The sequence below is a fragment of the Choloepus didactylus genome, chromosome X (genome assembly GCF_015220235.1).
Source record: "Choloepus didactylus isolate mChoDid1 chromosome X, mChoDid1.pri, whole genome shotgun sequence".
Lineage (NCBI taxonomy): Eukaryota > Metazoa > Chordata > Mammalia > Pilosa > Megalonychidae > Choloepus > Choloepus didactylus.
In genome coordinates, this window is record NC_051334.1 from 13,066,400 (window position 1) to 13,092,884 (window position 26,485).

A 26,485-nucleotide genomic window follows, 5' to 3' on the forward strand; every position below is an offset into this window, starting at 1 on the left:
CTTGCCCTTATGAAGCTAGTTACTGCAAAGGAGAGGCTACACTTGCATATAATTGTGTCTAAGAGTCTCCCCCCGAGTACCTCTTTGTTGCTCAGATGTGGCCCTCTCTCTAACTGAGCCACCTCGGCAGGTGAACTCACTGCCCTCCCCTCTATGTGGGACCTGACTCCCAGGGGTGTGAATCTCCCTGACAACGCAGGATATGACTCCCGGGGATGAATCTGGACCCAGCATTGTGGGATTGAGAATATCTTCTTGACCAAAAGGGGGATGCAAAATGAGATGAAATAGTTTCAGTGGCTGAGAGATTTCAAATGGAGTCGAGAGGTCACTGTGGTGGACATTCTTATGCACTATATAGATAACACCTCTTAGGTTTTAATGTATTGGAATAGCTAGAAGTAAATACCTGAAACTACCAAACTCCAACCCAGTAGTCTGGACTCCTGAAGATGATTATATAATAATGTAGATTACAAGGGGTGACAGTGTGATTGTGAAAACCTTGTGGATCACACTCCCTTTACTGTATGGATGGATGAGTAGAAAAATGGGGATAAAAACTAAATGACAAATAGGGTGGGATGGGGGGGATGGTTTAGGTGTTCTTTTTTCACTTTAATTTTTTATTCTGATTCTGATTCTTTCTGATGTAAGGAAAATGTTCAGAAACAGATTGTGGTGATGAATGCATATGATCATACTGTGAACAGTTGATTGTATACCATAGATGATTGTATGGTATGTGAATGTATTTCAATGAAACTGAATTTAAGAAAAAAAAATGTCTATCTCTGCTCCAGCTAGCTATAAGCTCCTTCTCTCTGAGCTTTTATAGAGCTCCAGTGAACCAATCAAGGCCTAGGCTGAATGGGCGGGGCCACACCTCCATGGAAATTATCCAATCAGAGTTATCACCTACAGTTGGCTGGGTCACATCTCCATGGACACAACCTAATCCAAAGGTTCCAACTTGATCAACACTAATATGTCTGCCCTTAGAAGAAGGCATTAAAGAATATGGCTTTTTCTGGGGGACATAATATATACAAACCAGCACAGTTGATTATACTAATAATATTAAATTACAAAGTTGTGATGGAAAATTGGAGTTTGTGTGTAGTTTAGTTTTTTGCTAAGATTTCATAATGAGTAAACTCTTTGAGCAACAGCAACACCTGTTAAGCTTATTAGAAGCTAGGCAGCATATGATGTAATCATAAGGAATGGCCTTACTAGGTAAGGGCCGGCATAGTAACCTCAAGGGTTAATGGCATCTGGGCACAGGACTGCTCCTTTTGGCCTCAGACAGTGAGCTGAGGACCAGCCCTCATGCAAAATCTCACTCAGTATTTCTTTCCCTCTAATAGGGTGCTAAGGGCAGTACTTACTCATAATTTTGTATTAAATGAGTGTATGCTTTGTGCTTAGTGACTGACATAATAGGCATCCAATAAATGAAAACTATATTAATAATAATAAATTCTCTAACATATTTACAGTTTGAAAAGAAAATGGAGTAAATGTTAGTGAGGCACAGATTTCAACGGCAAAACGGGTGAGTGAAAATTTCCAATAGGCACCTAAAATATCAAGGTAGAACAATAGAACAATCTGGGCTAAACATATGAATGTTAAGTTAAGAAATCAGCCTAGGACAAGCGGACCTCCAAACAGCAGACTTACATTATTCAAAATGGACAGCATTCTTTTCTAAAATGATCATCTTGGGACTGAGATAGGACTCTGGGCTGTTTCTTTTTCCTTCTTTCCAGTTGTTTCCATTTTTCATCTCTGCAGTAAAGGCAGGGAGCTATTTATAAAAGGTAAGAAATAAATTGCAACATGTGAGGGAGCTGAAAGCCAAGTTACAAACTAAATACAATAAACACAGATAGGCTTCTCCTTACACAAATTATCCAGATGAAACCTGACTTGTTTATGCATGAAACTTAACTTGTTTAGCTCATCCTTAAGAATCTACTAGAATGTTAATTATTTGTCTATCTTGTTGCTGTTTATATTATAACTGTAGGCTCACTTCTCAATATGGCAGTCTGTAAACCTGTACCCTCCTGTTTCCACACTCAGGGACTTATGCAGAAGAGATGGCGGTGGAAAGATTTTAAGAGTGGTGGGGCAGAGTAATTTGTAACCTAGTAAAACAAATTCAGCCCTTTTGGCTCTCTTAGCAGCACCATGGTGGATGGAAAGAACAAGCACCTTAGAAAAGGTGGCAAAAAGGAAGCCAAGAAGAAAGTGGTTGATCCAATTTCTAAGAAAGATTGGTATGATGTGAAAGTACCAGCAATGTTTAATACAAGAAATATTGGGAAAACACTAGTTATAAGGAATCAAGGAGCCAAAATTGCATCTGATGGCCTTAAGGGTCGTGTTTTTTGAAGTGAACCTTGCCGATCTGCAGAATGATGAAGCTGCATTTAGAAAATTCAAGCTAATTACTGAGGATGTGCAGGGCAAAACCTGCCTAACCAACTTCCATGGCATGGATCTTACCCATGACAAAATGTGTTTCATGGTCAAAAAATGGCAGACCATGACTGAAGCTCTTGTCGATGTCAAAACTACTGATGGTTATTTGCTTTGTCTGTTCTGTGTTGGTTTTACCAAAAAATGCAACAATCAGATTTGGAAGACCTCTTAGGCTCAGCTTCAACAGGTCTGCCTTGACCAGTGGGAATACCCTTAAGTGATGTTTCCCATTAGCCTGGCAGCATCTGCCCCCAATAAAACCCAGCACGACCTTTCCACTTGCCGCCTGGAAAATTCCCACCACCCACTGGGGCCTTTCAAAATCTAGCAAATGGATTTCATCCAACTTCCCCTCTGCCAAAGGTATAAGAGCTTCATTGGCTGTTCCAGCCCTGGGCACCTATGGGCTACCAGTCTAGCAGCTCTTGATTAGTAAATACCGGCACATCTAACCCCTGTCATGGAATGTCCTTCCTACCTTCCATTGTCCGCCTTCTCCTCCACACTTACATTGACATCATTCCCACATTAAAATACTCATTAGACCCCTGTGCCTGTGTAAGAGAATCCAAACCCTTTGGCTTTGCATTAGTAGGACTCCAAGATTTGAACTCAACTTGGCTGTTCAGATGCATCTAAACTAGTATCTCCTTCCAGTCCTCCTGTGAACTATTCTACCAGCTAGCCCTGCAAGTCTGCCTTTCCTACGTCTGTTCTCTTTGTGTTTGTTTGGTTTTCACACAATTTCCCTAACTTGATTATTAAAGCATCTTAGCCATTGTTCCAAGTCTAGCTCAATTATCACCTCCCTTTTTTTTTTGCTTTTGTTGTAGTTTTATTACTGACTTATCTAATCCACTTTTTTTTTTCCAGCACTTGTATCTTTCTGTTTATTTTTTAAACAGTTTTATTCACACATATAATCCATCCTAAGTAAACAATCACAGCTAATCCACTTTCTTTTGATTCTCACCTTCTCCTATGTTCCCATAGTATCTTGTTCAAATGTTTACATCCATCTATTGCCAACATGATTTACTTTTGTCTCCTACAAAATTTTAAGTTCCTGGAGAGCAGGGACTACATTTGACTCGTTTCTGCATTTTTTATAGCCCATAAATATTTGATTGCCTAATAAAACTGAAGAGACTAATTTGAATGATAAACCAGAATTTTAAAGAAACTCAGGACTGTTGGGAAGGAAGAATCTTGAGGTGCATCATAGTTTTTTTTCATTCCAAGTCAGAGAAAAACAATTTCCAAGATCTATGATAAATAAGAACCCTGGGCTTGGAATATTTTGGTTTCACTCTGATACTTTATGCCCTTTTTTAAGATGAGAAAAATTTATGAAATTAGGATAATCAAAAGGTACTTCAAAAGTGTAGGTTAATTAACAGCCATAACTATTATGAACTTTGTCTTCTTTTTCAATGGGTAACATTTTTTAATGAAGAAAAAGTTAATCACTACTGCTTGGAAAAAAAAATTAACTCAGACAACCTGAGTAAATGTAAGTCTGCCAACTTTATATTCTAAGGTAGGAAATTTAAAGGATAGTATCTTAAGTGGGATGCATATATGCCTGTCCATGTGTGTCATCTTGTGCATGAAGACCAGTACATTATAATGAGCCCCAGGTAGTAAAAGCAAGACTTCACTGATGTTACTTACTTACTAGATGTTTAATTATATCCAGCATTCTTGGGTGTTATATTGAGAATCTTCTCACGGTCTTGGCAGGTAAGGCATGTTTTTCCTAGCTAAATTAATCGAAGCCATGCTCTATGGAGTAGGATTTTTGGTTCTAATTGCCTATGTGGCTGCCAGCTGGAGGTCACCCAGAAGTGTTTAGCCCTGCCTATTGGGACTTCCTTTGCCAACCTGTATGAAGAGGTGGAGGGTCTATTGGACTATGTACCTTTTTGTTAGATGGCCTCATTTGCATAACAGAACCTTAAACTACCCTTGTACAAAGCATGTGAATTAATCAACATCTCAGAGTTTCTGCCCTTAGGTTTTGGCCAGCGACAATGACCTTGAACCCTCTAATGTCTGAAATTTATACCAAGCCTTATAATGATAAATGTATTTTTGAGGACTGCCTGAAAGACCTGCAGGCAGATCCCTATTTTTCCAAGTCAGAGATGCCAGATAGATTGCTGCATGCAACCACTCACCCATTCAGCACCCACGACAAACACTGTGACTCAACCACAGATCTTTCCCTTCTGAGCCTGGACTCAGCCACAAAACTATTCAACACAGATATTCAGGCAGCTGCTGTGAATGGATTGGAGTTGACCTACTTGCCACCATGGAGGACCGATCTAAATACGACCTTGAATTGAGTCAGACCATTGAGGGCCTGTGTACTCAGTTGAAGGGAAGAGTTTTGATGGCTCATGGAATTGATTTCATTGATTGTGGCAACAGTTGACATTGAGGGGATCTATGAGTAACTACTTGCCACACTTATTTCCCACTTAGCTCACAGCATCATATTTATGAGGAATAGAGGTTTCTCTCAGATCTAAAAATCAATTTAAAAAACTGCCTGTGCTGGTTTGGATGTATTATGTCCCCCAAAACGCCATTATCTTTGATGCAGTATTGTGTGGGCAGGAAACCTATTGGTGTTGATTGAGTTGGAGACTTGATTGGATGTTTCTGTGGAGATGTGATCACTCAGCTGTGGGCGGGCTCTTTCATTGGATAATTTCCATGGAGGCATGGCCCCGCCCATTCAGCATGGGCCTTGACTAGTTTACCGGAGCACTATATAAGCTCAGACAGAAGGAGCCGGCTTGCTACAGCCAAGAGGGACACTTTGAAGAATGCACAGGAGCTGAGAGAGGAACTGCAGTTTATAGAGACATTTTGGAGACGGCCTTTGAAAGCAGACTTCTGCTCTGGAGAAGCTAAGAGAGGACAAATGCCCCAAGAGCAGCTGAGAATGACATTTTGGAGAGAAGCTGAAGCCTAGAGATGAACGTCCTGGGAGAAAGCCGTTTTGAAACCAGAACTCCGGAGCAGACGCCAGCCACATGCCTTCCCAGCTAACAGAGGTTTTCCGGACACCATTGGCCATCCTCCAGTGTAAGTACCCGATTGTTGATGGACACTTTATGGCCTTAAGACTGTAACTGTGTAACCAAATAAACTCCCTTTTATAAAGCCAATCCATTTCTGGTGTTTTGCATTCTGGTAGCATTAGCAAACTGGAACACTGCCCTTCTAAAAAACAAACAAATGAACAAAATCCTGGTGAGATTTTATCTTTTGAACACTGGGAAATCTTAAAAATGATTGTTAGACCTCTTTTCTATGACCACTCTGAAGTCTGTAGTCAAATCTCTGGCCTGCCTTCAACAAGGATACTTTCCTAATGTGCTCAAAAGGAAAAAGTTCAAGATCAAATGGCATGCATATACTGAAGCGTTACTCTTATCGTTGGCTGCATAATTCCCTTCCATTAAGTTCCCCTTTCCCTTGTTCCTTCAACGATTTCTTTTATCCAGGACTGTCTATATTTTGAAAAATTGCCTCAAAACATATGTGGAAAAAGGTGAGGTATAACTAATTACACAAAATTACTGCAGTAACTTATACAGGTTCTGACAATTGAAACATTTTGTATAGATGAGTTAAGAGTTCTCAGAGTCAAGGGGGGCTTAATAAAAGTGTTCTGTTAAAAATAGTTCTTTTCCTATGGGCCTTCTAGCTCAAGATTTTGAATAATTCCAATGTTTTCAAGGCAGAAATGGAATGGAAGGTGGGAAGAGAAAGAGAACTAACATGTAATGAAAGCAAAAAATTGCCAACCAGAATAATTCTATATCAGCCAAAACCATCTTTCCAAAATGAGATTAAGACATTTCCAAATAAACATAAGCTGAGGGAGTCCAATCACCACAAGACCACCCCTAAAAGAGATGTTCAGAGAATTCTGAAAGTTGAAAGGATAGGACAATAGACAATAGATCAAAGCCACATGAAGAAATAAAGATCTCCTATATAAGAGTAACCACAGGACTAAATAGAAATCCCAGTACTATTTGTAACTCCCTTGTACCTTCTATAGGATCTAAAAGGAAAACACATAAAATGTAATAATAAATCAGTAGTTTGGGACTCATAATGTATAAACATGTAACAAGAACTACGTAAAGGTGGGGGGTCAGGGGGTATAGAATATAGTTTGTGTACACTTGAAGTGAAGTTGGTATCAAAGCAATCAAGATTTTTATGGATTTAGGATATTAAATTTAAGCCCCATGATAACTGCCAAAAATATCAGAGAATATGCAAGCTCCTAGAGACAGAAATTAGAGTACAATTTGTGGGGTTGGGGTCAGCAGAGAGAATGGGGAGTTGATACATAATGGGTATAGGGCTTCTGTCTGGGGAGAGGGGAAGGTTTTAGGAAGGTGGTGAGGGCACCGCAACATAGTGAATATGATTAATCCCACTGAATGGTATGCTTGGGGGTGAATGAAATTGGAAAGTTTATGTTGCATATATGTTCTCACAATTTAAAAAAATGAAAGAAAAAAGAAAAAGCAACTAAAGAGACAATTAAATGCAATACATGATCCTGGATGGGATCAAACCAGGGAAGAGAAAAGACCCAAAATGACATTACTGGGACACATGTAGAAATTGGAATATAGACTGTAGGCTTTATATTGATATTAAATTTCTTGAACTGGATAACTGCACTTCAGGTGGTTACATAAGTGAATATCCTTGCTCTTGGGAAATGTACATGGCAGTATTAACTGTTCAAGGAACACGACGTATACAACCTACACTCAAGTGTTCAGAAAATGGCTTTAAAATAGACACAGGTAGATGGATTGATAGGCAGATAGATAGAATGATATGCCAAATGTGGCAAAATGTTAAAATTGGTGGATCTGGGAATCTAAGGGGGTGGGGGTAGTCTTCTGTATGGAGTTTGTATTATTTACCTAACTGTCCTGAAAGTTTGAAAGTATTTCAAAATTAAAAGTTCTAAAAAAGTTTAAAAAAAAGACAAAACTTTATTACTGGCATATGAAGAATTATACATTCAATGTATAGTTATTGAGAATTTGTTAAAGGGCTGTAGAAATTGCTATAAAATTGTTTTCCTATTTTGTTGTCCAAAATTATTCCTGCTAGTCCCATCATAGATACCCGCACATATAAAGTTCTTGTCCACCTATCAACCCCTTACCACACCGTCCTTAACTTTTTCATCCTTCCTTGTCCCATCAAAACCCAAGCTGGAGAAACTTCAGGCTGCAAGTTCTTTAAGAGTCGCCTCACTTGTCAGGGTAATACGGTACTTGATAAATACGGTTTCAATGGAGGAGTACGTGCCTAAGGGAGAATGCTCTTCGCGCAGCAGGACCCAACCCAGAGGTTTCTGGACAGGGAAAAAAGCTGGTTATAAACCCTTCCTTTTCTTTCAATGGACCCAGAATTGTAAATGTAGGGAGCAAGGAGAGAAAGAATAATCTCGGGGCAGGAGGCCGCAACCAGAGGGTCGGTCTACTTGGGGAAAGGCCACGAGGACACGCCAGCAGGAAGGGGAGGCGTGCTGCTTACTCCACGGAGTCGCCTAGCATTTAAAGGGCTGGGAGGAACTCGGTTCCACAGGTCGAGCTAGCGAACACTAGTGAAGGAAATCTTTTCCACAGATCGGGTTAGTGAACATGAAAACTGCCTGAAAGCAACGCGGTTCCAAAGGTCGGGTTAGTGGACATGAAGACTGACTGGAAGGAACACGGTTCCACCACCGGTCCACCAGCTGTGTTTCTTACCCAGTCTCTGTTCATCAAATCGTGGTAATTGGAGCTGAGGGAAACCTGAAAAAAAGTCACTTTTTAGACGAGGATAATGGATTCATGACCTCGTTTCACGCGGCAAAGGGCGCCAGCGTCTAGCACTTGGACCCAGGCGGGTTTCCCAGGGGCACTGCGGGCCCCGCCCGCTCCTCAGCCAGTTCCCAGGCTCAGGTGCCGCCCGCAGGGGGGCGTCCTAAGAGCGTGCAGCAAGGAAGCGTGGAGCGAGTCGGGGAACCTCTCAGCCAACGTCTCAGGCGCGGGAGAGGCGTGACGAGACGGATCTCACGGCAGGGGCGTGGCCGCGTCGGAAGGCACGTATCGAAGGCGGGAGTTGCTATGGGCGGGTCTGGGCGAGAGGGGCGTTGCTACGGCGGTACGTAAGGCCATCTCGGGGGCGTGGCCACAGGGAAAGTGAAGGGGGGGGATCCCCAGGCTTGAGAGGCGTGGCGAGAGGCGTGGGTGCGTAGCCAAGATGGCTGCGCTCTGGAACCGCTGCTCAGAGAGCAAGCAGTGAGGTTCGCGCTCAGCAGAAACGCTCAGGTGAGGGCAGCAGTGGACCAAAGCCTCCAGCTTTCTCATCCCTTACACCATTTGGAGTAACAGAAACAACTTTTTGGACGGTGTTTCTGAACTACTGTTTTACTGTTTCTCTGGTTCTGGATTTCTTGGAAACGGTTAGGGGTGTACATTGTGATGATTTAAAACATTTCAGATCATGTAATCCTTTTATTCTGTTGAACTTCAGTTATAAAGTATGGACTTTCACGGTGAACATGGCCTTCGAAGGTTAGGACACATTATCAAGAGCAAAGGAATAATAAAATTTCTTGTTCTGTGGGAAAAAAAAGCAAAGGGAGGTGTTTTGATAAAGGGATAGTTAGATACTGAGAAAGGCTATCGGGTTATTGGGCTTTTTTGCCATTTTGAAAAATTAATAGTTTTAATATTCTTTGAGTAAACTAAAACCAGAGGCTGTTTCCTGCCAATACTTTCCACGGAGAAGAAACCATAAAATTAGCAGAAAAATTTCCTATAAAAAACAGAATCACATATAAATTGATGTGATGCCTGGGATTTGCTTCAAAATGATCCGGGGGAGGGGAGTGGAGGGTATCAATGAATATGATTGGCCACGAATGGATAATTGTTGAGATGGGGAATTGGGTACATAGCTGACATTGTATTATCCTTGCTATACTTTTATAAGTTTGATGTCTCCCATAATAAAAAGTTTAGGGGGGAAAAACAGAATCAGGTTGTAAATTGAGATGACCCAACGTCTACTACTCTGTAACCCTGCAGTTAGGTGAGTTAATGAAAGGTATTTGTAAACAAGGCACTCTTAACTGGCTCCAGATGCTATCTAGGTAATCTCTTGAAGGTTTATTAGAGTCTGTCTTTGAAACCCTGAGTCAGACTTTTCCCTATCTTAAACAAGGTAATTCCTCATTTCCTCAAACATTTTGACATAAATGCTCCCTCCAAAATATGTATTCATACATGTGCACACAAAGTGATTTTAACTTGCTTTGAGAATTTCATGCACCTTTGGGCAATGCAGACATACTTAGATATCACTGGCCTCAAGACCCTAGGCAGGGAGTTAGGATGGAGGTGGGGAACCCTGGGGTTCACAAACTTCCTACCAGGCCTTTTGAATGTGGTCACCGTGCCACTCCACCTCTCTGAAGATGGCATGTTTGTTGGCAAAGGGATGTATACAGCAAAGCCCATGGCGGGGAGCCCAAAGACTGGCTTCTTACCATGCTGTGCTTCACTTTATAGTCGTTGTCTGTGCAGATGACTTGTTGATGACAAGTTTAAGAGTTATGCCCAGAGCCCTCAATTGTTTCTTGTGGAGGAGTAATATGAATTAACTATGCTTTCTGCTTTCCTTGGACACTCCTAGTAAGGTGTGATTTTTTCTCTTTTCACTTACATGTAGCCAATCCAAGGACAGCAGTACAGTGCAGAAGAGCTAATTCATGGCTAATTAGTAGTAAGAAGTTCATGAAAAGGGGGGTTGGATGAAATCAGAATGTTTGCCTCATTGCTCAGCACCCCTAGAAATCATAAATGTGGTTTTATGTGTCTATCTTCTATTCTTCTTGGAAAGAAGATGAGTTAAGGTGGAAGTAGTTAAGTGAAAAATGTCTTTAGTGTGCCTTCCTTTTATCTTTTTGTGCTTTAAAAGGAGAAATTAAGCACCTGGAAGGTAGGGATCATGCCTTGTTCACCCTTGTGATAGCGGAATAGATAAAAAAAATACTCAATATAATCCTTTAGCTGAAAAATGTTTAGTATAGTCTTCAGTAGCTAGAAAACCATTAATTATGATCATTCAAGCAGCCTTGAGTTATTTTAAGCATAAAAGCCCTTCTGAAATAGCTCACTGTTGTTCTAATCTCAACAAAAAACTTACTCCCTCTTCCCAGAAATCTAGCATTGCCTGCAGGCTGAACAGCCTGAGGGTCATGTGCCAGCTGTTTCCCCACGGACTGCTGTAGAGGAGGATGCAGGTTCCCAGGCCCACACCATTCAGGCCCTGTAGCATCTACACCTGCACCTACAAAACCCGGAACCGAGCCTGTGAGTACACAGCTTCCTTATAGACAGCAAGGAAGGCTGCTTGTTTTCTGAAACTCACCTGTGCTATTTGTCGAGGTGATGTCGCTGGCGTTCAGTATGTGATTACAGGGCTTAAGAAGGGTGAGAACTACTAATTGTTTCCCTGTTTGTCCTTTCAAAGAAATGTGGAAAGTTCTTTCCTGACCAATGCCAAAATGTTGAAATGATGGTATGCAGAAACTGGACAAGGGAGAGCCGCAAATAGTTTCGAAGCTGGTCTTTATTATTTCTTGGTAGCAATTTTCATTGTATTTAAGTGGCCCCACAGACCACTAGTTATTCTGTGAAGCTTCCATTTCTGGAAGTGGCATATTAATGTTTGCAAGCAGTTCAGTGGCTTCATGCTCAGGAGTCTCCTGTCCCTTAGTTACAAATCCTAGAGTTACTTCCAGCCAACCAGCTTGCAAGCATGTACCCTGCTGTAAACATGGAAGGCAAGTGAGGCAGCCCAATGGCCGCCCCTCAAACCTCCCATCTGTGCCCCTTTTGGCCCAGCAGGGTACAGCCCACGCCCCGTGAGGCAGGGTTTCTCCACCAGGCTCTCTTGACATTTGGGCGGGGTGAGGCTCTGCTGGGGGGGGCTGCCCTGTGCACATGAGGATGTTGAGCAGCTTCCCCGGCCTCTCCCCACCAAATGCCACTAGCACTCCCTCTCCCACCCCCCAAAGTCGGAGCAGCCGAAAAGTGTCTCCAGGCATCGCCATAGGAGCTCTGGGAAATCGCCTCTGCTGAGAACCACTGAGGTGATGGGAGAGGGGAGTATGTGTGTGCTGGTAGAGAGACGAGTCTAGTTAAATGGCTAAATACAAGGTTTACAGAGGACTTTTTCATATTCTCCACTATTTAAAAGGAATTGACACAGAGTTTTCCAACATCAGCTTCAACTTTGTCCCTTCAGGTTTACTCTCTCTAGACCCCACATGGACATAGGAAAAGGAATTCATTAGTAATGCTATTTAGTTACAAAAGTTTACCTGTTTTTTCTTAGAGGAAGTTGAAATTTAAATGCCTAAAATCCAATATGCTTATGTCTTTAGAGTAGTAGTTTCTTTTGCATTGACAAAAAACAAACAAACAAACAAAAAAAAAAAAAAAAAAACAGTGACTTGGGAAAGTGGAGGGTTCATTCGATGAATTTTCCACATCACATGGAATGCTTTGCTTCATACGGTAACTGGAAAAACAGTTTACAGTCACCACTTGATTTCCCTGTGACAAAGTGCACCATCCCTACGTATTTTCATGCAGAGGAATGCGGGTTGCTGGTGCTGAGTTCCAACTTGGCGGGCCGGGGCCAGGGAACCTGGTCAGCCCCTGGGGGAGGCGATGGGCATGGGCAGTAGCGCCCTCCACAGCCCCCCCCCAGGGAACCTGGCCAGCCCCTGGAGAGGGTAGTGGGCATGGGCAGTAATACCCTCCACAGCCCCCCGGGCCTGAGAAAGTGGAGCCGGCTACAGGCCCCATCTCCCTCACCCAAAATACAACCGTTAGAGGAAGCTTGCCAGAGAAAACTGCCCCCTTTATCTTGCCCGCACACTCCCCGTTGCCAGAGCAACTCCCGCCACCGCCAGTGCGCTTACACCGTTGCCAGAGCAACTCCCGCCCTTTTCAAACGACCTCCGCGCCCGCTCAGAACCAATCCTAGCCTTTATCCCCTCAACATTGCCATGTAAGGACCCCACACCCCTAACACCGACCCCGCCCTCTATGCCACCCTATATAACTTGTGCTCACCCCTGAATAAAGGCTTTTTGTTCTACTACTTCGAAAGGAGAGTGTCTCGCGTCCCTCTCTCGCCGCCCTCCACACCTTGCATGCCTCCGCCGGGGACTCGGCCAAGTCCCCCGCCTCACCTTCGCCTCCGGGAAGAGCTGCCGCCGGTACCCCTCAAGCAACGCTGAGCGTAGAGGGTTCCGTGGCTGCCCGCCCCTAGCTGTGACCGCAACTGGTGCCCCGTGTGAGGCCACATCTACTCGTCCCCTCTCCACACAACAGTCCAGCAAATCGCCCGCTCGCCCGGACGCCTCTCCATCTCCCCTTCCCCTCGCCTGCAAGGTAAGGGCCGCCTCTCCCTCGCCGCTCCGCGCCCGGAGCCGCCTCTCCCTTGCCAAATTATCCCGGCTACAAATACTGTTGCCCCCGACTACCTCTCATCTTCTCTTTCTATGACCCCCATTCCTCCTAACACTCTCCCTCTACCCCTTCATTACTTTGGTGTAGTCCTCTGTGTCTTCGTTTCTCTGTTCGGCGCAGTGTGCCTCGCCGTGACCGCCCCCCCAGACTGTTCCCGTTACCAGAGAGTCCTGCTTTCTGTTCTCGTCGTCTTCTTCGGCCTCGCGGCCACGGTTTACCTCATTCTCCTTGCTCGGTAGACGACCCCCCCCCTCCTTTCCCCTCCGCTATGGGTAATCGTCTATCCGCACGCCAAGCGCCTCAAGTTCGCGCTCTGGCGGGTCTTCTGGACACACATCGTTGCAAGGTGTCTGTCCGGCAGCTGCAAGTATACTGGGACCTCCTGCTGCCCTTTAACCCATGGCTCACCACTTGCCATCTTTGGGACCCCGTCACTTATGATCGCCTTATTGATCGGGTCACCAACGCCATGGAACATGAGAACAAGCGCTTCCCTCCCGGCTTGCTCCCCACCTTAATAACCGTCCGCTCCTGCCTTCAAGGCTCCCTCCCCCCTGATCGAGGCCCCATTAAATCCAAGGAGGCCCTGTCGACTCAATCGACAGATTCGGACAGTGAGACCAATGCGGACCACGATTCGGACACAGAATCCTTAGTCGAGCAGATTAACAACGCGCTCGAAGTCACCCCCCAAAAACGAAACAATACCGAGTCTCGCCAAGATGGCGAACTTCCTCCTTCTTCTTCCACCGAAGGGAGGAAGTGCTCCAGCGATGACGTCAGCCCTGAGCCGGGCCGGAAACCGCATGCGCTTTACCCCGCCCTTCCACAGGGCGGAGCTAGCCCGCCATCTTACGCCTTAGCTACGCCCACCGCGCCGCCATCTTGCAACACTTGGGGCCTCCCGCTTCCCCCTTCGGCGGACTCTTGGATTGCGCCGCCGCAACCCACACCCACCCCCCACTCACGACCTGCCTTCCTCTCCCCCTTAGAGCCGCTGCCGGCGGCTGCCGCCGCCCCTCCCGCCCCGCCGGCAAACAACCCCTGGCTGCCTTCTACACCTCAAGGCAACCCTTGGGGCAACGCTGCCCCTGCCCCCACTCCCGTGCCAGGCCCTCTGCAAGCGCGCCCTCCTTTCCCTCGCGCTTTTCGCTGCTTTCCCCTTAACGTTACCCCCACACCGCAAAGACCGTACGACTGGTATCCCATTGACTCAGACACTATCAAGCAACTTCGCAGGGCCGTCAAGGAGGACGGATTGGGTAGCCCATACGCTTCCCAAATACTGCAGGAGGTCGCCATGGACCTTTGCCTCCCCCAAGACTGGGCCTCGCTTGCCCGTACCATCCTTGGCCCCGGCCAGTTCGTTGATTGGCGTGCCCACTGCCAAGCAGAAGCAGCTAGGCAGAGCGAGCAAGACGCAGCCACTGGGGCCATTCATCCCCACGAGGCTTACTTGGGCACGGGAGCGTTTATACACGCATCCGCCTATACCAATGCACCCACCACCTTTTGGCCTATCCTTCGGGGAATCGCCTTACGAGCGTTTGCCAACTGCTCCGCCTGTCGGCCTAATAAATTCACCAAGCTCCTCCAGGAGCCGAGTGAGCCTTTCGCCACCTTTGTCTCCAGGGTCGAAGAAACCTGCGCTCGAAAGGTTAGTGATCCCCAGGCCCAACTGGCCCTCGCTCAAGAACTCATTCTCGAGGGAGCCAATCCCCCTTGCAAGCAGGCTATCCTTCCCTTGCGGGAGAAGAGCCTACACGATTGGGTACTTGCCTGCAGCACCTTTGACCCAGCTGCCGCGTCCCTAGCCCAGGCTGTCTCTGGCGCTGTCACTGCCGCCTTAGCTGCCACCGCCGGTTGCTTCAAGTGCGGGCAGAGCGGCCATTTTGCCCGGGAGTGCCCCAATGCGGAGGTCAACCGCCCGCCTTTCATGCCGCGCAATGGGCGCCCCCCTCCCACTCCTTGCCCACGCTGTCAGCGTGGCTATCACTGGGCGCGCGATTGCAAATCTAACCCCAAACCCCTCCGCCCCAGTCAGGGTCAGCACCAAGGCGCTGAGCAAGCTTTAAACTCCAAGCGGGGCAAGCCTCAGCCCCGCCCCTAAGAGGCAGCGTCCCAGCCGGTTCTAATGGAACTGATCATCCCACCTGGGGCCACAACGGTGGCCCCAAAGGACTTCCCGAGTGCCCCTACCATTGTCATTCTTCCTCCCCTAGGGGGGATTGCCCGTACCAGTGGCATGTGGCATCTAACGGCACCGTTGAAGTCTCCCCGCCAGAGCCTCAAAAGGAAGGCCATAAAACGCTTCTCTGGACAGTCCCTATCACTCCGGAAAAGCCTACCCGTAAATTAAAAATAGGGGGGCAATGGTACACGGGCACGCTCGATTCAGGGGCAGAAGTCTCTTGCATGCCCGCTCAGTATGCCACCATGTGCATGGTTCTCGATGGTCCCTCGGTAGTGGGAGCCACCGGTACCTCTACTTCTCTTCAGGCCATGGGACCCATTAAGTGGGAGGATGAAGAAGGCCACTCAGGCACCTTCCGCCTGTTGTTCCTACACACCATAGACCAAATTTTATGGGGCCGTGATATCCTCGCCGCCTCTGGGGCAGTGCTTACCACGCAGCCCCCCCAATAATGTGCGCCACTGCTCGTTTAACACCTCCAGCGCCCGTTCCTCTGCAGTGGGATACTGAGGAACCTATATGGGTGGAGCAGTGGCCCCTTCCCACGCACAAATTAGTTGCACTCCAAGCCCTTGTCCAAGAACAATTGGACGCAAGCCACATAGAACCTTCTACTAGTCCCTATAATTCGCCAGTGTTTGTTATTCATAAAAAAGCCACAGGGAAATTTAGGCTCCTCCATGATCTGCGGGAGATCAATAAGCATATTCTTCCCATGGGTTCCCCGCAGCCTGGCCTCCCCCATCCGGTGGCCATCCCGGCTCACTATCACGTAGCCACCATTGACATCAAAGACTGTTTCTTTTCCATCCCGCTACATGAGCGAGACCGCCCTCGCTTTGCCTTTACAGTCCCCGTCCCCAATCACGCGGGCGCGGCTAGCAGGTACCAATAGAAAGTCCTCCCTCAAGGGATGCGTAACAGTCCGGCCATCTGCCAAATGTATGTTAATCACGCAGTGGCCCCCCTGCGAAAGCGGGCCATGCTCATCCATTACATGGATGACATCTTGGTGGCCTCTGAGGACGCCGAGGCGCTTCCTCTAATCCTCAAAGACCTCACCACTAATTTAGCTGACCTCGGCCTTACGGTTCAGCCCGAAAAGGTTCAGATTGTGCCGCCATTGGCCTTCTTAGGGTTTAGCATTGATAAAACCATTGCCCCGTCCGCTCCCCAGCTGGACATACCAGATCGGGTCACCATCACTGAGCTCCAACAGCTCTGCGGTCAAATCAATTGGCTCCGCTCTGCGTTGCCGATCACCACCGCGCAGCTCCAACCACTCTTTATGCTGCTGAGTGTCCCAGAAGCCCCGCCGCTAGCGGTCTCCCGGCGCATTAAGCTCACCCAGGAGGCAAAGGAAGCCATTGCCGCCATTAACAAGGCGCTCGCCGCCTGCTGTCTCAACAGGTTCAGCACTAGAGAGGGCAATCTTATGGCACTCATCCTTCCTACGCCCGGAACACCCATGGGCTGCCTGTGGCAAAATGGCCCTCTACTTTGGGCGCACCCCGCTAAAAGCCGGCTTAGGAAAATCTGCCCCGTAGTGCGGCTCTGGATCAGCCTAGCTTCAGATCTAGTCACCCTGGCTGTTCATGTATTTGGAGCGCCGCCGGAAAAAATTGTTTGGCCCCTGGACGCAGGCCAAACCCGCCTGCTTATACGTGATAACCCGGACATGCAAATCCTTTTAGAAGGATTTCATAGGGAATTCAGCTGCCACTATCCTAGCCATCGACTATTACAGGGACTCGCCAAGCTTCCCTTCCGCAGCCCCTTCCACCCTTTCCCCTCCTCTGCACCCATCCCGGGTGCCACTACCGTCTTTACTGACGCCTCCAAAACCCGTTTCGCCTTCCTCTCTTATCCCCCGGACCACCCAGAACCCCGCCTATTCAGCTATGTCAACCTTCATTCAGTCCAAGTGGGGGAAATCCTGGCGGTGTCATACGCGCTGAACACCCACTGGGACCACCCAGTAAACATTTTCACCGACAGCCTCTACACTTATCAGGTCTGCCGAGTCCTCGCGTTTTCCACCTTTTTCCCCAGGAACTCGGCCATCGATAAAGCACTTTCTGACCTCAGGAGCATCTTGGAGCATCGACAGGATTCTTGGTTCATTAGCCACATTCGTAGTCACTCAGGCCTTCCGGGGCCCTTGGCTGATGGCAACAGTATAGTAGACCAAGCGGTCTCAGCTCAAGATACCCAAGCAATGCTAACTCGCACAGCGGCCCCTCCGGGGAACGCTGTTAACCAGGCCAAGTTATTGCATTCTAAGTTTCACTTTTCGGCTGCATCGTTACATCATCTATGTGGCCTCCCCCTAGACACCTGTAAACATCTTGTCCGCAATTGCGCAACTTGTGCGCCCTTCGCGCCGCTTGGCCCCCTGCAACCTCAGGGAGTCAACCCACGAGGCCTAAAACCCAATTCTAGATGGCAAATGGACGTAACTCACGTTCCGTCCTTTGGGCGCCTCAAGTATGTACATGTAATGATTGACACCTTCTCGGCCATGTGTTATGCAGTCCCCCTTGCCGGGGAAACGGCCAAACACTGTATCAAGGCCCTGAGACAAGGAATTCTCTTCATGGGAGTCCCCTGGGACATAAAAACGGACAATGGGCCTGCCTATCGCAGTGCCTCCTTTGCGGCCTTTCTTCAGTTATATAACATCACCCATCATTTCGGCATCCCTTATAATCCTCAGGGGCAAGCCATTGTGGAAGCAGTCCACCGCCGCTTAAAAACACAAATTGAAAAAGAAAGGGCCATGCTCCCCCAGGCAACTCCAGGGGACCTTATCATAGCAGCCCTTATTCACCTTAACCTATTCACATTCAATAAGGAAGGGCTTTCGCCCCTACATAGACATTGGGGGCCCTCGTATAGGCCCACCCAGGCCCCGATGGTCTACTGGAAGGACCCAGAGAGTAATGCCTGGAAGGGTCCCTCCCCACTCCTCGCCCAGGGGCGTGGGTTTGCTTGTGTTTTCCCAGATGATGCATCACAGCCAATCTGGATCCCAGGAAGAGCAATCCGACCTGCCACCAGCAGCCACACGTCTAACGAGACGAGAACGCCGTCGTCTCCGCAACCTGGTGTACCAGATGACAACCTTGCACCTAGACCGGGAGCCCAGTCCGGAGATACCCCCGGAAAGACAAGAAATCATGGAGATTATGCGCCTATACAGACGGGCAAAAGCAAGCCCCCTGCACCTCCATAACCCCCACCCAAGCATTGCTTCCCTTCTAATGATCATGCTTGCCCTCGCCTCTCCCACCCAGGCCAACTCACTACACCAACCTTTTAACTGGACAGTCCATATCATGGGGGGGATAGAGAAGGACCTCCTCTATAATGTTACAGCCGAGGCTCCTTCGTTTACTGCCAGCATTTGTGATTTTGTTCAATTCACAGGTTTAAACAACAATAATTGGTTACGTAATCAATGTCAAGGCGGCCTCGTTTCTGGTTATTACATTTGTCCCTCCACAGGCAAAGGCTGTGCTGACCCCTCGCATTTTTATTGCCCCTCCTGGGGGTGTGAAACAATGGCCTACGGATGGTCTGAAGCTCCCAATAAAGATCAGCACCTCCAAGTGTCATGGACAAAGCCAAATTGGCGCAATATAACCCTTAAGGTTAAAAACCCCGGCGAGGACAATTGGCTTAGTGGCCGCACATATGGCCTCCGCCTCTACATGGAGGGCTATGATTGGGGTGGTCTCTTCTCCATACAAAAGAGACACCCCACCGCCACCGATCCGAGCGGCGTTGGCCCCAACAAAGTCCTTAACCCCCTTAATCCACGGCCCTCCAGCCGCACCTCAGCTGCAAACGGCACATCGCCAGCCCCACCACCCCAACCTTTTCTGCCCCCCTCTCATTACTCCTCTCCCCTCATCGGCCTTATCCAAGCGGCCTTCACCTCAGTGAATTCCTCCCACCCCAATCTTACCTCCTCCTGTTGGCTTTGCCTCTCCACCTCCTCCTCCCTGTATGAGCCCATCGCCTCCAACCTCTCCTTTTCGGAAAATACAGAGAATAGCCCCTCGGAATGCAATTGGAATACCTCTGCCGTCCCCCTAACCTTTCATTCGGTTTCCTCCACAGGAAAGTGCATCCGCCCTCTCTCATACAACTCTCCCAACCTCACAGCTTGTGCCAACTACTCATCCCCTGACAGCTCTGCCAAATTTCTTATTCCCCACAACTCCTCCCAATGGCTCTGCTCCTCTACAGGACTTACCCCCTGCCTTAACGTGCAAACCCTCAATACAACTCATGAAACTTGCCTCCTAATTGTCCTTATCCCTAGGGTCCTATACCACAGCGAGGAAGACTTCTTCCTCCGCCTAGAAAGAACTGCAGCTCCTGCCCCTCTGCAAAAGTGAGAGCCCATCACCGCCCTCACGGTCGCCACCCTCCTAGGTCTTGCAGGCGCTGGCACCGGAATCGCTGCGCTAGCTAGTCAAGGCTCCGCCCTAACTCACCTCCGGTCGGCTGTTGACGAGGACATTCGTCACCTACAAAACGCTATTTCCCATCTTAAAAATTCTGTTAACTCCCTCTCTGAGGTCGTGCTCCAAAACCGCCGAGGTCTCGACCTTCTTCTCCTCAAAGAAGGAGGCCTTTGCGCCGCCCTAGGAGAAGAATGCTGTGTATATGCCAATTCCACAGGTCTCGCCGAAAACAGCCTAAAGAAGGTCCGAGAAGGACTAGAACAACGCAGAAGGGACCGTGAAGCCACCAACTATTGGTCCCACATCTTTACCCCCCTCCTCCCATACCTCCTCCCTCTCATCGGCCCCCTACTAATGATTATTCTAGCTCTCACCCTAGGGCCCTGTATTATCCGCAGACTTGTCCAACTTGTTAAAAGCCAGGCCAATGCTGTCTTCTCATCATTTGTACAAGTGCAGTATCAACGACTTGCCTCTACTGAAGAAGCTGGCCCTCCGCAGCGTTACCACCCTCGTCCATCCCGCAAGCAGCGAGGCCCCTCTCGAGCGCCCGGGCGCCACACCAACGCCGAGCTCCAGCCTCTCTGAGCGGCCGTCAATCCTTTTCCCCTCCCCGGCCTCCCCTTTCCCTCATCCCTTGGCGGATCTCTCCTGTGAGCTTCTTCTTCTAATTAGAAAAGAAGGGGGAATTGCGGGTTGCTGGTGCTGAGTTCCAACTTGGCGGGCCGTGGCCAGGGAACCTGGTCAGCCCCTGGGGGAGGCGATGGGCATGGGCAGTAGCGCCCTCCACAGCCCCCCCCCAGGGAACCTGGCCAGCCCCTGGAGAGGGTAGTGGGCATGGGCAGTAATACCCTCCACAGCCCCCCGGGCCTGAGAAAGTGGAGCCGGCTACAGGCCCCATCTCCCTCACCCAAAATACAACCGTTAGAGGAAGCTTGCCAGAGAAAACCGCCCCCTTTATCTTGCCCGCACACTCCCCGTTGCCAGAGCAACTCCCGCCACCGCCAGTGCGCTTACACCGTTGCCAGAGCAACTCCCGCCCTTTTCAAACGACCTCCGCGCCCGCTCAGAACCAATCCTAGCCTTTATCCCCTCAACATTGCCATGTAAGGACCCCACACCCCTAACACCGACCCCGCCCTCTATGCCACCCTATATAACTTGTGCTCACCCCTGAATAAAGGCTTTTTGTTCTACTACTTCGAAAGGAGAGTGTCTCGCGTCCCTCTCTCGCCGCCCTCCACACCTTGCATGCCTCCGCCGGGGACTCGGCCAAGTCCCCCGCCTCACCTTCGCCTCCGGGAAGAGCTGCCGCCGGTACCCCTCAAGCAACGCTGAGCGTAGAGGGTTCCGTGGCTGCCCGCCCCTAGCTGTGACCGCAGAGGAATATTATGGCCTTTGTTGCCCTGGGCCCCTGAGCATGTAGTGTTCTAATAGGCACAACCCTCACCTTTTTAATAGTAAAGATGCTTCTCACTGGTTCTGGCAAGTGAATACTTGGGAAGGCCCAATGTACCCTTAGGAGTACAATTCCTCCCCAAATTGTTGAGGATTAGAAAAGATAACCTGGAAAATTCTTAGCAAGTGTCTGACACACAGTGAAGACTCAGAGGTGGCGAGCTGTGTTATCGTCATCATCGTTATCATCATAGGCTTAGTGCCTCCCCCGGGTCTTAAAAATCTGGCCATTTTTAAGATTAGTTGAAGGAGAATGAGGAGTAAGTGAAAGTTGGAGGTAGTGGTAAATTCAGAAAACAGTATTTTACTACCTCCCTGTGCTATCTACAATAAAAAAAAAATAGATTAAAAAAAAAGAAAATGAGGGATGATTAGACCCATAAGATTATAAAGCCTCAATAATTAAATAGCATGGTAACAATGGAACAAAATAGTAAGTGCAAACATATGCCCCAAAATATATGTTAATTTTGTTTATGATAAAGACAACATCTCAGCTTAGTAGAGGAGAAAAATAGAGTGTTCGGTAAGTGGTATTGGGGTACAACTAGGCAGACATTTGAGAAAACAGTTGGATCCAACATTCAAACCTTACATAAAGAATATATTCCAAATGGAACAAAGCTTTAAATGTAAAAATATACCACTGTCAAACTACTAGGAAAAGGATAGAAACTCCTTTCGTACCTCCAAATGGGGAAAGCTTTTCTAGTATAAATCAAAACCCGAGTCATAAAGAAAGCAACATATAAATTAGAGTACATAAATTTTTTTAAAACCCTGCATGATGAAAATGACCATAAACAAATGACAGAGGACAAACCAGGAAATATTAGCAACTCAGATTCATTCAATCAGCCAGTATTTATTGAGTCCGTATGATATGCCAGGGACTCTTCCAGGTGTTTGAGACACAGCAGTGAACAAAAGAGAGAAAGTTACTTTCTCTAATATATATAAAGAGTGCCTCAAAATCAGTTGTTTAAAAGACCAACAGCAAATGGTATAAACAGTTTGCCGTTAGGGAAACACAGGAGGTTCATAAACCTGTGAAAAGATGTTCAACCTCACTCATAATAAAAGAAATACAAATTCACCTACTACACTGAAAGACCATTTTGCACCTGTCAGATTAGCAGAACCCCAAATTTGGTAGCCTACACTGTTAGGAGGAGTGTGAACAGACAGCCTCATGCATTGCGGAAGGGTGGTAATTGCACACAAATAAAAGACATAAATCAATGGAATAATAATTAGTTATTATTTATTAACTAATTATAATATTGAAGGAAGGGAAATGTTTAATTGGTACTATTGTACTATTGGTACTATTGTAATACTTATCCAAGTGCAAATGCGCATTCCTTTGGAGGGCAATATACACTGCAAATGAACTCCAAACTGGAAAAATGGTATATATACGTGGTTATACTTTGCACCATTTTTGGACACAACCTAAATAGTCATCTCTGTGGTGTTCTTCCCCCAAAATCAGTCTCTCTAGTTATATCATGAGAAAACACAGGACAACATCAGATTGACACTTCTACAAAATACCTAACCAGTCCTCTTCAAAACAGCTAAGGCCATGAAAAACAAGGAAAGTCTAAGAATCTCTCAGATGGTGGAAGAGTTTGAGGAGGAGTAGATTTTGGAACAGCAAAAGGACATCGGTGGAAAAACTGGGAAAATCTGAGTAAGTCTGCAGTATAGTTACTAGCTTTGAAGCAATATTAATCCATCAGTGTTGATGAATGTAACGTGGTAATGTGAGAGAACAACCTTACGGGAAGGTGGATGAAGGGTCTAGATCAAAACCTTTGTTATGGGGTGGGGGGTGGCATCCTGTACTTGTGGGATGTTTGGCAACATCCCTGGCCTCTACCCACTTGATGCCAGTAGCCCCCTGTTTCCCCCCCAAGTAGTGACAACCAAAATTATATCCAGACAGTCGCTAATGACCATTGCAAAATCACCCCTGGTTCAGCACCAGTGATATAGACTAATGTGATGTCAACTAACCCAGTGAAATCCTTTACCCCTGGTGTGTGAAGAGAAGAAAAAGACATCTTCACTGTCTGTGCAAATGATTTTTAATTAATCAATACGTTGATTAACCAGTAAGAGGCGTATTTAAAGGTGATTAACTTCTGGATGCCTGTAGCTCACCAGCAGAAAGACTGTGATTTCTCAGAGGTTTTTAACCACAAACCAGGATGGCATCCATGGGGTTTTATTACAAATAGGACATAGGAAATTTTCCAGCCATCAGAAGAAAAAACAAAAAAAAAAAACATCATGAGAAACTTATACCCAGTGGCATAGATTTCTGATGCTATTCCCCTCAGAAAAGGCGTCTTAAATATATACGAAAAGTCCTATCTATCACTAAGATATTTGTCTTAAGGAGAAAATTATACTCTAGGAATTTCTCTATGTATTCAAAATTATATACCTGGGGATCATTCCTTAAATAAGGACTCTGTCTCGCACCCCGCCCCCCTGCCCCCGGAAAAAAAACAATTATTCTGAGTGCAGAGTGTTAGAGATCTCTCTTTCCAGCCCCACTGGCTGACCACACCCCTGCATCCAGAAACACTTGGCCCTTCTCTGCCCTCAGAAGACTTTAAAAAAAAAAAAGTGTTGGTTTATTGTAGTTCAAATGCGAAAACTGAATATCCAAACATCTTAAAATTCAACTCTAGGAACAGAAGTTTAACATACAAAGAAGAGTATAGCCTACCTCACCCTGTATACAAAGAATAAACTCAAAATGGATAAAAACCTAAATATAAGAACCAGAATTATAAAACTCCTAGGAGAAAACATAGGGAAGCATCTTCAGGACCTTTTGTTAGGCAATGATTTCTTAGACTTAACACCCAAAGCACAAGCAACAAAAGGAAAAGTAGATAAATGGGACCTCATCAAAATTAAAAATGTGCATCAAAGAAGTTTATCATGAAAGTAAAACGGCAGCCAACACAATGGGAGAAAATACTTGGAAACTGTATATCCAATAAAGCTTTAATATTCAGAATATATAAAGAAATCCTTCAACTCAACAGCAAAAAGACAAACAACCCAATTAAAAATGGGCAAAAGACCTGAATAGACATTTCTCCAAAGAAGATAGACAAATGGCCAAAAGTGTCATGAAAATGTGCTCAACATCATTAGCCATTAGGGAAATGCAAATCAAAACCACAATGAGATACCATTTCACACCCATTAGTATGGCTAATATTTTTTTTTTATTAAATTCAGTTTTATTGAAATACATTCACACACCATACAATCATCCATGGTATACAATCCACTGTCCACAGTATGATAACATAGTTATGCGTTCATCACCACAATCTATCTCTGAACATTTTCCTTATATCAGAAAGAACCAGAACAAGAATAAAAAATAAAAGTGAAAAAAGAACACCCAAATCATCCCCCCATCCCACCCCATTTGTCCTTTAGTTTTTATCCCCATTCCTCCACTCATCCATACACTAGATAAAGGGGGTGTGATCCACAAGGTCTTCACAATCACACTGTCACCCCTTGTAATCTACATTATTATGTAATTGTCTTCAGGAGTCCAGACTGCTGGGTTGGAGTTTGGTAGTTTCAGGTATTTACTTCTAGCTATTCCAATACATTAAAGCCTAAGAGGTGTTATCTATATAGTGCATAAGAATGTCCACCAGAGTGACCTCTCGACTCCATTTGAAATCTCTCAGCCACTGAAACTATTTCGTCTCATTTTGCATCCCCCTTTTGGTCAAGAAGATACTCTCAGTCCCACAATGCCGGGTCCACATTCATCCCCGGGAGTCATACTCTGCGTTGCCAGGGAGATTTACACCCCTGGGAGTCGGGTCCCACGTAGAGGGGAGGGCAGCGAGTTCACCTGTCGAGATGGCTCAGTTAGAGAGAGAGAGGGCCACATCTGAGCAACAAAGAGGTACTGGGGGGAGACTCTTAGGCACCATTACATGCAAGTTTAGACTCTCCTTTGTGGTAATGAGCTTCATAAGGGCAAGTCCCATGCTCGAGGGCTCAGCACATCAAACCGAGTATGGCTAATATTAAACAAACAGAAAATTAAAAGTGCTAAAGAGGATGTGGAGGAAATAGGAATACTCATTCATTGCTGGTGGGACTATAAAATGGTACAGCCACTGTGGAAGACAGTTTGGCAGTTAACTCTGAAAGTTAGATATAGAATCTACTTAACTTTTGGGTGTAGTATATACCAAAAGAATTGAAAACAGGGACTTGAACAGATATTTGCACACCAATGTTCATAGCGGCATTATTCACAATAGCCAAAAGATGGAAGCAACCCCAAGGTCCATCAACCAATGAATGGATAAATAAATAGAGTATATACATACAATGGAATATTATTCAGTCATAAAAAGGAATGGAGTTCTGATATATGCAACAACATGGATGTACCTTGAAAACATTCTGTTGAGTGAAATAAGCCAGAAAGAAAAGGACAAATACTGTATGATCTTCCTAATATGAAATAATCAGAATAAGCAAACTCATAGAGTCAGAATCTAGAATATAGGTTACTGGGGGATGGTATGAGAGTAGGGAATAGGGAGATAAAGCTTTAAACATACAGAATTTCTATTTGGAATGATGCAAGTTTTTGTAAGGATGGTTGTGATGGTAGCTCAGCATCGTGAATGTAATTAACAGCACTGAACAATATTTTTGAATATGGTGAAAGGGGAAATTTTTTTATCATATTTATGTTACTAGAATAAAAATAATTTTAAAAACCATGGAAGTGCACAACCCAAACCTGAATCCTAAATTAAACCATGGGCTGTAGTTAATACTGCAATGATAAAAATGTGCTTTCATCAATTCTAACAAATGTTACACACCAATGCAAGGTGTTAATAATAGGGTGGTATATGGGAACTCTGTATTTTATGCATGATTGCTCTATACATCCACAACTTATCTAATAAAGGGGGAAAAGGACAGAATATCATTTACAGGCAACACCCAGAGAGGTAATTTGTTGCCTAATCCAGAATATTGAAACTCATCACTTAATTCAGAATCCTCTTGATGCATCGTCACTAACCCTTTTGAGTGTCCTCACCATTCAGCAACTGCCTCTCAGATCCTGACAAAGCCTGTTGCCCGATCTCGGATTTGATGCTTTCAGGGCCTCTCCTTTCTGTCCCTCCCCATCCCGGCACTGGGGCCCGCTGGATAGCTGCCCTTGCTTGTGCTTCTGAGGGAAA

The 26,485-nt window shown here is 46.2% G+C and overlaps 3 protein-coding genes across 5 annotated transcripts in view; 2 read left to right on the forward strand and 1 right to left on the reverse strand.

Moving 5' to 3' along the window:
- CLTRN (collectrin, amino acid transport regulator) overlaps positions 1-8,604 on the reverse strand; it is a 70,220-nt gene extending 61,616 nt beyond the window's left edge. The window contains exons 1-2 of one of the 2 annotated variants that reach the window (XM_037822419.1): positions 8,304-8,604; positions 1,687-1,813 (exon numbers count right to left, since the gene is read on the reverse strand). In XM_037822419.1, coding sequence (XP_037678347.1) covers positions 1,687-1,707 — 21 coding nt within the window. In that variant the 5' untranslated portion in view covers positions 1,708-1,813; positions 8,304-8,604. The remainder of the gene's footprint in view (positions 1-1,686; positions 1,814-8,303) is intronic. The other variant, XM_037822420.1, reaches the window with a different exon arrangement.
- Positions 8,605-8,767: 163 nt separating this feature from the next.
- The window catches only part of CA5B (carbonic anhydrase 5B), a 105,455-nt gene continuing 87,737 nt past the window's right edge, over positions 8,768-26,485 (forward strand). For both annotated transcript variants that reach the window (XM_037822583.1, XM_037822586.1), the window contains exons 1-2: positions 8,768-8,867; positions 10,763-10,916. The gene's annotated coding sequence lies outside the window, so the exon portion shown is untranslated. The remainder of the gene's footprint in view (positions 8,868-10,762; positions 10,917-26,485) is intronic.
- On the forward strand, positions 12,866-26,457 carry LOC119523321. Its single transcript, XM_037822091.1, has 3 exons — positions 12,866-13,010; positions 18,288-19,082; positions 26,407-26,457. The coding sequence occupies exons 2-3, from the start codon at positions 18,288-18,290 to the stop codon at positions 26,455-26,457; spliced, it is 846 nt and encodes a 281-aa protein (XP_037678019.1). The 5' UTR covers positions 12,866-13,010.

Coding starts and splice junctions, on each gene's coding strand:
- LOC119523321 (XM_037822091.1), top strand. CDS start 18,288: ATGATGCATCACAGCCAATCTGGATCCCAGGAAGAGCAATCCGACCTG. Junction 19,083..26,406: donor GCGGCGTTGGCCCCAACAAA/GTCCTTAACCCC, acceptor TGATGCTTTCAG/GGCCTCTCCTTTCTGTCCCT.